The sequence below is a fragment of the Perkinsus marinus genome (assembly GCF_000006405.1).
Source record: "Perkinsus marinus ATCC 50983 genomic scaffold scf_1104296958712, whole genome shotgun sequence".
NCBI lineage: Eukaryota > Perkinsozoa > Perkinsida > Perkinsidae > Perkinsus > Perkinsus marinus.
In genome coordinates this window covers 1182073-1191238 of record NW_003206658.1, presented here as the reverse complement: position 1 = coordinate 1191238, position 9166 = coordinate 1182073, and the positions used below count along the sequence as shown (strand labels likewise).

The window sequence follows — 9166 nt, the reverse complement described above, 5'->3', positions numbered from 1 at the left end:
GTCGGCGGCAATGGTGATCAGAACGACCAGAACGTATCAGGAGTAAGACGATACCCTCTGGCTCGTTTTAACGATCTTTTCATCAGTTTCGTTTCGCTGTTAAGGCTAGTCATCCCAAGCAATACCAAACAGAAACGCTTTTCTACATCTTCCACGTTCTAGTCGGCGACCAGATGCAGGCCGTGGCCGCCATGGAGTTGCACTCGCGCGGTTGGAGATATCAAAACAAGCTCCAGTTGTGGTTTAGAGTGGCCACTCAAGAAGACATCGATGCTGCCGCCGACGGCGCAGGGCGCAACCCTAAACTTGATGCGGCTTCCCAGTATGTCTACTTTGACCCCTCATCGTGGAAGAATCGGCTTTGGAGTGGTTCCGCAGCGGCTATTGATACACACGAGTTCTTAACCGCCACAGACCATCAGCATCAACTCATGGCCGCCTCTGTTACCTTCCCCCTACAGACCAATTTCGATCTCTATATGCCGGAAACGTCAGCAGCCAAACATCAACAGAAAGCAATGCAAGCTGCTGCTGCTGCGGCCGCCGCCGCTCAAGAACGGCAGAGGAGCCAACAACGGGCTTAGTTATGCTACTATTAGCATCGTTGTCCTTATCGCTACTTCTCATCTCTGCTCTTGCGTTCTTTAGTAGTGGTTACGACACTCAATAACACAACAACTTTTACATCACAGAAAAGTTAAACAGTATTTTATGCTACTGTCGCTACCACAATCACTTGATGGTCAAAGGTCGATACCGCGATCCATTTCTCGACCCAGGTAGTCGAGTTGGTGGATGAGGATGGGGATGTTCCAAACTCACAGCGAAGTCATCAGCATCGTAACCGACGAGGTCCTTAGTGATGATTTCTTCTGGACGGATTAACTGATGTCGACTGGCGTTGTTTGAACGCTTCGAATGGGCCACCATCCACCATCGATTCATCACATGCTCGGGGACAACGAGCTTCTGACGAATCTTTTCCTTCAACTCCGCACCCGTCGTTTGGCCCTGACCGAAATCAATTGCAGTCGTGTTGGTTGCATAAACTCCACCTACCACGATGATCTTTACGAGTGTTGGGAATCCGAAATACATTCCCCCTTGAGTGCCGCGGTCAAAATGCTGCACATAAACGGTCAAAGGCTGCCCATCCTCAACAGGAGCGTGAGGGGTCATAATCTTCGCCCGACAATCATCGTCGTCTCTTTCCAAACGAATGTAGCTGATAAGGTAACAATAAACTACCGCGCGCCACGAAATTATCCACTACTCAAAGAAAACGTTCGTGAGCTTATTCTGTGCAGTACTATATCGCTGCAGCTCATGGAAGATGTTGTCCTCGGCGCCATAGACCTCCACAACCTGTCATTAAAATGCCGAAAAATGCAGGCCGTGGGATTCGTACCTCCGACTTATCGGCTACCACCATCCTCACTGGTACAGCGTTAGCATCACATTCATCTTCGTGGATAACACCGGCCTTTCGGCAATCGCTGACGAAGGCCGGGTTCTCATCAACAAGATGCTGCCAGAGTTGATCGACTGTTAAGCTTGGCCTGATATCTGGTGGGAGAACTGCAAGGTGCCGGGATCGAACCTGCAACATTCTTGATACCTCTGGCTTCTTCCTCCTCTTCTTCCACCTTCGATGGTGACGGGTAATACTCCGAGGCCGGCACCACCGTTATGAGGCCGTTGGCCACCTCTCTCACATGCTCGTCGAAGAACCGAACCTAACATGGATGCTACGATGTGCGGATGGAGTGGTATGGATTCGTACGCATGCACATCCATTCGGATTCTCAACAACCCTCTTCGGGACAGCGACTGCTTGCATGGTCCACTCATGCATGGGCGGCTGTCCCCATTGCAGATACGAAAACTTCTCGTGCGATTCCGCAGCGTGAATGGCCGAGCTGCTGTCGTCCATTGACGTCTAAGACCGATCCAAATCCGCACGAGTTCTATTCCCACGCCCTCCACCTACGAAAAATCTCTGATGAGTACCCAGAAACGAACAAGCCGCCTCAGGACCGTTGTTGAGGAACCCTTCACCACACGCCGCTGGGGGCAACCCTCCAGCCGTAAGAAGCACCGATTGACTGAAAAAAATATTTCTGAAATGTCCTCGCCAGGGATCGAACCCACAACCTTACTCAGCATCAATGTTGAATGCTTCCCTAACCGCTAGAGTAACTTGCCCGAGACTCCATCTCAAATCCATCTCCAACGACTCAGTCGGATGCGGCAAACCGTGCGCGGCAATAGTCGCCACTGGTGACGAACTGAACGACAAATTTTTGGAAATATTCCCGAAAATCACTCAAAAATTCCCGAAAATCGATTAAAGTTTTCTACCACAACTTACTGTGCTGAGATTGCTGCCGACGACAGGTTTCCTCCACTCGCCGCATTATCCGTTCCACGTGAGAAAGGCCGATCCCAACTATCGTGAGAGCATCTACCAACACGCAACCAATGGCCCATTCAGCTTTGACAAATAACATCCCACAAGATTCGATAACAATGGGGAGAAATTCCTAATGTGATGGGAAACTGCAACTCCCTTTGAAAAATGTGTTCCCTTCCGGAAAGATTATAGGATTCCCAACGTGCGACTCCCCTTCCCTTACATTCCGTCAATGCTCACTTCCTCCGACGGATTGTCCAAATGGACCGTCACCACCACCTTGTTGACGATACTCGAAAAGCAGTCCGAAGCTGTGAGTATCTTCAAAAACGAAAAATGACAATTTAACCAACTTTTCCTCGCTTTATGAAAATTGAACAAAAACTTATAATACAATAAAATAATTTTCTCACGTTGATCGTCGGAACTTCCATCACCGTCGGGTCGGGCACCGCGGGAATCGGCGGCATCGGCCCATCATAATACTGCAGCACCAATACCGGTACCACACCATTACAAACAGACACCTGATATCATAATCGATCACCAGGGCGAGCGCTACTCACATCCAACATGCTTACTAAATTCGACAGCTCTCGGGAGTCATCCACTTTAACAGAGGTCATTCCAGTGCGTCGCTCCGCCTCCTCATAACACAAAATCGTCCCTTCACCCTCAGACGGAGTCGTCTCCACCCACGAAGATACAAACTACAAAAATAAACTCCGCTCCGCTAAAAAACAACCAACCCTAGCCCAGCCATCCACAACGAATAATCGACGAAAATTGCATAACGAAAATCACTTCGCTCCGCCTCACCTTAGCCAGTATATTATCATCCACCTTTCCTGATCCCTTCAACCCAGCATTCTCCAGCATATCAATCACCCTCGTGCCAAGCGATGACCGTATCGTGGGAGGAGCCCCCGAGACAGCCGCTAGCGACAAGTAGTCGGCGCCAATTTGGACCACCGCGTGAGTCTCAGGGCAGTAGTATTTCACTATCACCAATGTCCCTACAAAGTTACCATACAAAAATCGCTTCGCTCCGCTAAACCTCCCCCCTAAAACTACCTTGGTTCTTCTCAATTATCTCTCCCACGCGTTCAGGCTTTGACCGGCCAATATGCAGACGTTTATGGGCAGCCAGCGTATGGCTCGGCACAGCGAGTATCTTCATGACCGCTGCGCGACAAAATTCAAAAACGCCCTCAACGATACCGTTATGTCGGCTACTTCCTTTCCTTCCACCGTCCCTTTGCCAACTACCACCTTCTTAAACCTACAACACATAAGAAAATAAAAAAAACTTCCCAAAATTTTCCCACTTTCCCGAAAAACACTCTAGACGGCGATTATCTCAATAATAACGCTACCATATTTCTTCGCTTTCCTCAACAATAAATTCCCAAATTTTTTTCAGAATTTCCATACAATCACCAACACATGCAGCCGACCACATGCATATTCTCCCACGCTGCTCATTGACCAGTGCTCGATAATTTCGTTCCTATTTCCGTTGCACGCATGCGCATAGCTCATCGCTCCGCTGCATACTCCTTCCCATAGCATTACGCATCATTAAGTAGAGAATCTAACGTCCTCCCCGCTTTGCCACGCCCCCCACCGCCACCGCCGTTTCGATGTAGGTGGTAACGGTCACCACTAGGAGGAGCATCGGCCGAATACATATTCCAATCAGCTGCTCCCGTGCTATCCTCCTCAGCGTTTTCTGATACCACCATATCGCTTTTCAGCTGAGACCAGTCCATTTCCGTCGTTCTGAAAGGACGCGGGTTCAACTCCTAGCACCAAAAATTCGCGAAAAAAATCGCGCAAAAATTGCGAAAATTTGCGAAAATTTGCGAAAATGCAGAAGACTCACGAATGACCTTCCTCCGCGCACGCGGAAGAATAGAAAATTCAAAGATATTTTCCAATATTATTTCGACCAGTTTTTCCCATAACACACAAATGACCAAAATTTTCCTCATTTTCTCCTACATCATCCGGAAAAATTCTGAAATTTTCGCGGAAATTTTTTCCCATTATTTACCCTTCCAGACGACGTCGTCTCAGGTAAGCCAAGCCAAGTTCGTTCGGGTCCAAATCCGTCTGACCATCGCCAGTCTTCTTCAGAGCTTCAGCAACCCCCTCGGCAATTTGATGCAACTGAAAGACACTGGTGGTAACAATATGAAAATTTTCGGGAGATTCTTGTTGGTTTCTGTACGCTTCTACTCAAATTTGTATGTAAACTACTATAGTGAGTCAATTCCTGAGCTCAGCAGCTGAGGGAAGCGAACATATATTCCTCTAACACTGCTAAGAAAAGAAAAAATCAATAGAATTATGAATTTCAATGGAAAAAAATCAAAATACTTTGAAACTGCCCCACCAGGAATCGTACCTCTGCTGTTCTGAGCATCTGTATTGTAGTCCCGGCAGCGTCTGCAATAGGAGGCATGCCAAAACCCTAAGGAGAGAGCATTTAAATCGTTCAAACATTCACGGGTAATCTTCTCCCACAATCGGATTTTTTCGCCCACTTTGCTACTTCTCCCTGTTTAAGATCCGCTGACGTCACAATTCTGACGTTTACATGCATCGCCGCCGCCTGCCTTTCGCGCTTCCTATCGTCCACTCGCTTCGACTCGAGCTCGAGCCGGGCTTTCACCTAACGGACCTAATCCGTATCTTGCCAAGAGCAACCTAAGATACTACTGTCTCATAAGAAGGGTTCGTAAGCACCTTTCCCGACTCCGACTCCTTCACATACACCAACAAATAGCTGAAAAAATATCGAAAAATGCCCTCACCAGGGATCGAACCCACGCCCTTTCGATTACGCGCTGTAAATCCTCTGCCGCTTAACCTCCGCAGACGATCGCAAGCCTCTCGTCAAATAGTCACACGGAACAACATCTTCCCCTCCAAAATTGTCTTCAACCTAAAGCATGAAAATTCATGAAACAAAAATCGTTTCGCTTCGCCGACTTCCACTCACCGCAGCATATTCCGACACTCTGGTCACAGAATCGTCGTCAAAGCGAAACCAGTCACTACCTACCAAATCGATCATCAGGGCGCGCGCTTTTTCATACGCAGAAGTAACCCTACCTTCTCCTTTGGGTCGGATGAACGCATAATAATGCCCCGAATTAACCTCACCAGAATGAACCTGACGTATCCAAGGTTCAACCGTGCATCTCACGGGGAAAAAGATTCTTCCGAGTGCGGTACCGCACTTACCAAAACTGTGTGAAGAATATAATCTCCCGTCCCCGGCAAGAGGTTATCCACATTCAAACGAGTTGGGAATTCAAAACGATCATGCCTGAACAAAATCGATCGCGTGATCGATTATACCAACAGATATTCTTACAGCTTCACCATGTCCATCCGCTCGAAATCAAAATTGAATCTTTTCAATTGGATGTTCAACACCGGCGGAAATTTAGTGAATCGAATACCCTTGCGGGCGCGCTGCTTGCCGCGACCTGCTTACAACCCAGAGGTCCCCGGATCAAATCCTCCCACCTCCCTTTCTACTACCTTCCGCCTCGTAAGCGTTTTCCCCTTCCAGCATTTCCACTTGGGTAAAATCGAGTAGGGAATCTTCCAAAGTTTTCAAGCCCGCCACATTCAAAGAAAGATCATAGAAAGGTTCCAATCTGACAAAAAATTTATAAATTTTCAGAAAATTCCGCGATTTTTTCCGAAAAAAAAACGTAAATATCAAAAATTAATTTTTTCTAGCAGCCGAAACCTCACTGATGCCCTAAAACTTTTCCGAAATTTTTCCACAAAATTTCCATCCCCTACCTTCGACTGGAGTAGCTGATATCAACACATTCAATGAAGTTCTCCAACTCCCCCTCGAATAACTGCTCAATCGCGCCGTCGACCGCAGTGCCTCTCAGCTTCTCCTCAAGCTTATCACATAACAACCGCTCCAACTCTTGAGCCTGAATGTGGGTAATCCAAAGATCCCCGGTTCGATCCCAGGCCGAGGCACTTTCACCACCACTATTAAAAATAACGTAATACCAACCTCATCCGTATCCAACTAGCAGCAACCTAAGATACGCCCTTCCCATTACTACATCATGTTGAGTAAAAGCATCCATGGAATCCCACCCAAAGGCCCGAATGAGGTCCCGACACGTTACGGGAACATCCGACGTTTGGAGATCCAAAAATACCTAAAATCAGCTCAGACGATTACCTCTCCACTCAACGTAAAAAAAGGAAAAAATAATTTTTCCCGTTTTTTTGGGAAAATAATAACCTCCAAAGGAAAATTTTATCTCATCACCTTAAGTCCAATTCCACTGCAGAGATCTCCAATAAAAATGATATTTTTTTCTCATCACATAGTTGTACCATCTCATTCATCCAATGATCTCACTCAAATTTTCGACAAAATTTTCCCACTTTTTTCGAAAAAAAAATTCACGGAAAAATTCACAATAAAGCACCCAATCAACCATCCCTATGTTCACTCTCTGTCATACATGTCCAACAACTCCACAAGATCTCTCACCTTCTGCAGAGCTATCGGCAAACTAAGTCGACCGCCCCCCGACGGACTCATACACGCCAAACTGTCACCACCGTCACCACCAGCAAGCTCATCCTCAGCCAGCAATCCTAACCACCAAAGATACGTGCACGCATGCCCAAAATCTTCCCTGTGCGCGCGCAAAAGAGTATCTTACGTTCCCGCTCAGCCCTCGGATCCACCGAATATACAATTTCCCTAAATCGTCCCAAATGATAAAGCGACTGCAACAAGCCGTTCAGATAACAAGTCGCTCCATGGTTACGTAGACCGACAAACCTGGCGTTGAGGAAATGCAAGATTGCAAGATTGCAAGATTGCATCATCCTTACCCAGTGCCTCCTCTTTCCCTGTCTGTGCCATTGCCCAACACAGTCTCCGCCTGTCTAGCATAAGCCGACGCCCTCATCACCTACACATCAATTTAGCCTAGTCGTTATAATGTCACCCTGTCATACTGCCAACCCAGGTTCAATTCCCACACACTCACAAATCTCTCACCAGACCATATAGAAACCCTTTGATGAGAAACTACTGGCACTAACACTTCACGTTAGTCCTGCTAGCCTATCGCCAACCTCGCATATGCATATCGAACAGTGGGCATAAAATAAACTAATATATAAACTGGACTTCAATACAATGCCTGAGTATACTAATACCTCTATTTTCAGGGTTTCACGACCCGTTTTACGCGAAGTGGCGTAAAATTTGGTGAAAAACGCGATATTCGCGGTGATATGCAGTAGTCGTCAAGGATATTTTTCACTAGTGTTTTCGATATCACTAGGGTGAAACTCCATTATAATATCTACAGTGAATATACATTCATAATATACTATTCATATAGCAATGAATTCGAACGACTATCCTCCCTCACAGTGCCCTTTCCCTCACCAAACATCCATCCTTATCAAGCCACCCCTCCTTAGGGTCCAATACTCTCTCAACCGCAACAAGGTCGTGCCAGCCTCTATCTATCTCAGCCTTGCAGAAACTATGCGTATCAGCTTTTACCTGCGATACCAAAACACAACAATGCTTCCAACCACTAATCAGAGTCGAAAAATACAAAAATCGCTTCGCTCCGCCTTCCCCTGGCAACTTACGATCGACTTTCGATAATCCTTCTGGTTGATCACTATTATCTGGAATTTCACATTACTAAAAACGAATCGCGGGTCCATTCCTGAGCGCAAAAAAATTAACAACTACAATTCTCAGAGTTTCACGACCCGTTTTACGCGAAGTGAAAAACCCGATATTCGCGGTGATATGCAGTTGTCGTGAAATGTATTCTTCACTAATGTTTTTCATATCATCCATGACAATACTTTCGATGTACTCGACGATGATGCCTCGGAAAATATTCATACTTAACCTCAAAAATAGATGGTATCAATAGGTTGTATTAATCTTCCTGTTTTCACAGTATTGGCAAAATTCGTCACTGCGCCACGAAATTACACAACGCCACGAGAACACATAGAATTAAAAATACTTCTACCCTACTACTACTACTACCACTACTACTACTACTACCACTACTACTACTACTACTACTACTACTACTACTACTACTACTACTACTACTACCACCACCACCACTACTACTACTACTACTACTACTACTATTACTACTACCTTCCTCCCTTTCCTGACACTCCACGTATGCAGCAACATACACCGGTGCACGTGGACGATTGCCGTGGGGGAATACCAACAACTACAAAAACAACAACATTGAAGTCTCACCCGTTTTACGTGAAGTGGCGTAATACTCCGTGAAAAAAAGCGATATTCGCGATATTCAGTAGTCGTAAAATATATTTCTCACTGGTGTTTTTCATATCACTAGGGTGAAACTCCATCCATAAACCCCAACCACAAATACGGTCGATTCAAATTCCAGTGCTGGAGAAATATGTGTTTGATTTTCTCAAAAGTTTCCACACTAATTATAGAAATTTACGCGTAAACTTCGGCAAAAGTGTACAAAAATCAACAAGACTTTCTCAAAATTTTCATATTGCCACCAACACACCTAATTCACCATGTGCATATTTCTCCACACTGTAAAACTCAAATCCTTTTCTCGCTTCGCTCCGCCATTTTTATCAAACTCACCTTAAAATAAAAGGTCCGGCCGTTAGCGGCGGTGACCTAATAGATTCAAGTGCTGGGAACTT

The 9166-nt window shown here is 46.0% G+C and overlaps 2 protein-coding genes across 2 annotated transcripts in view; one reads left to right on the top strand and one right to left on the bottom strand.

Moving 5' to 3' along the window:
* Pmar_PMAR011822 (hypothetical protein) overlaps positions 1-584 on the top strand; it is a gene marked incomplete at both ends in the record, with an annotated part of 1024 nt that extends 440 nt beyond the window's left edge. Inside the window, one exon of the mRNA XM_002773913.1 lies at positions 87-584. Coding sequence (XP_002773959.1) covers positions 87-584 — 498 coding nt within the window. The remainder of the gene's footprint in view (positions 1-86) is intronic.
* A 148-nt stretch (positions 585-732) lies between these two features.
* Positions 733-9166, bottom strand: part of Pmar_PMAR011821 (hypothetical protein) — a gene marked incomplete at both ends in the record, with an annotated part of 9577 nt that continues 1143 nt past the window's right edge. The window contains 33 exons of the mRNA XM_002773912.1: positions 733-1011; positions 1060-1225; positions 1274-1365; positions 1409-1566; positions 1601-1736; positions 1814-1939; positions 1991-2105; positions 2160-2288; positions 2637-2734; positions 2827-2940; positions 2995-3123; positions 3233-3429; positions 3488-3587; positions 3650-3695; positions 4470-4585; positions 4824-4889; positions 4971-5090; positions 5138-5204; positions 5263-5363; positions 5421-5479; positions 5534-5594; positions 5666-5750; positions 5799-5913; positions 5969-6087; positions 6239-6381; positions 6520-6618; positions 6960-7066; positions 7135-7256; positions 7310-7389; positions 7875-7994; positions 8087-8166; positions 8622-8703; positions 9105-9140. Of these exons, the coding sequence (XP_002773958.1) occupies positions 733-1011; positions 1060-1225; positions 1274-1365; positions 1409-1566; positions 1601-1736; positions 1814-1939; positions 1991-2105; positions 2160-2288; positions 2637-2734; positions 2827-2940; positions 2995-3123; positions 3233-3429; positions 3488-3587; positions 3650-3695; positions 4470-4585; positions 4824-4889; positions 4971-5090; positions 5138-5204; positions 5263-5363; positions 5421-5479; positions 5534-5594; positions 5666-5750; positions 5799-5913; positions 5969-6087; positions 6239-6381; positions 6520-6618; positions 6960-7066; positions 7135-7256; positions 7310-7389; positions 7875-7994; positions 8087-8166; positions 8622-8703; positions 9105-9140 (3663 nt within the window). The remainder of the gene's footprint in view (positions 1012-1059; positions 1226-1273; positions 1366-1408; positions 1567-1600; positions 1737-1813; positions 1940-1990; positions 2106-2159; positions 2289-2636; positions 2735-2826; positions 2941-2994; positions 3124-3232; positions 3430-3487; positions 3588-3649; positions 3696-4469; positions 4586-4823; positions 4890-4970; positions 5091-5137; positions 5205-5262; positions 5364-5420; positions 5480-5533; positions 5595-5665; positions 5751-5798; positions 5914-5968; positions 6088-6238; positions 6382-6519; positions 6619-6959; positions 7067-7134; positions 7257-7309; positions 7390-7874; positions 7995-8086; positions 8167-8621; positions 8704-9104; positions 9141-9166) is intronic.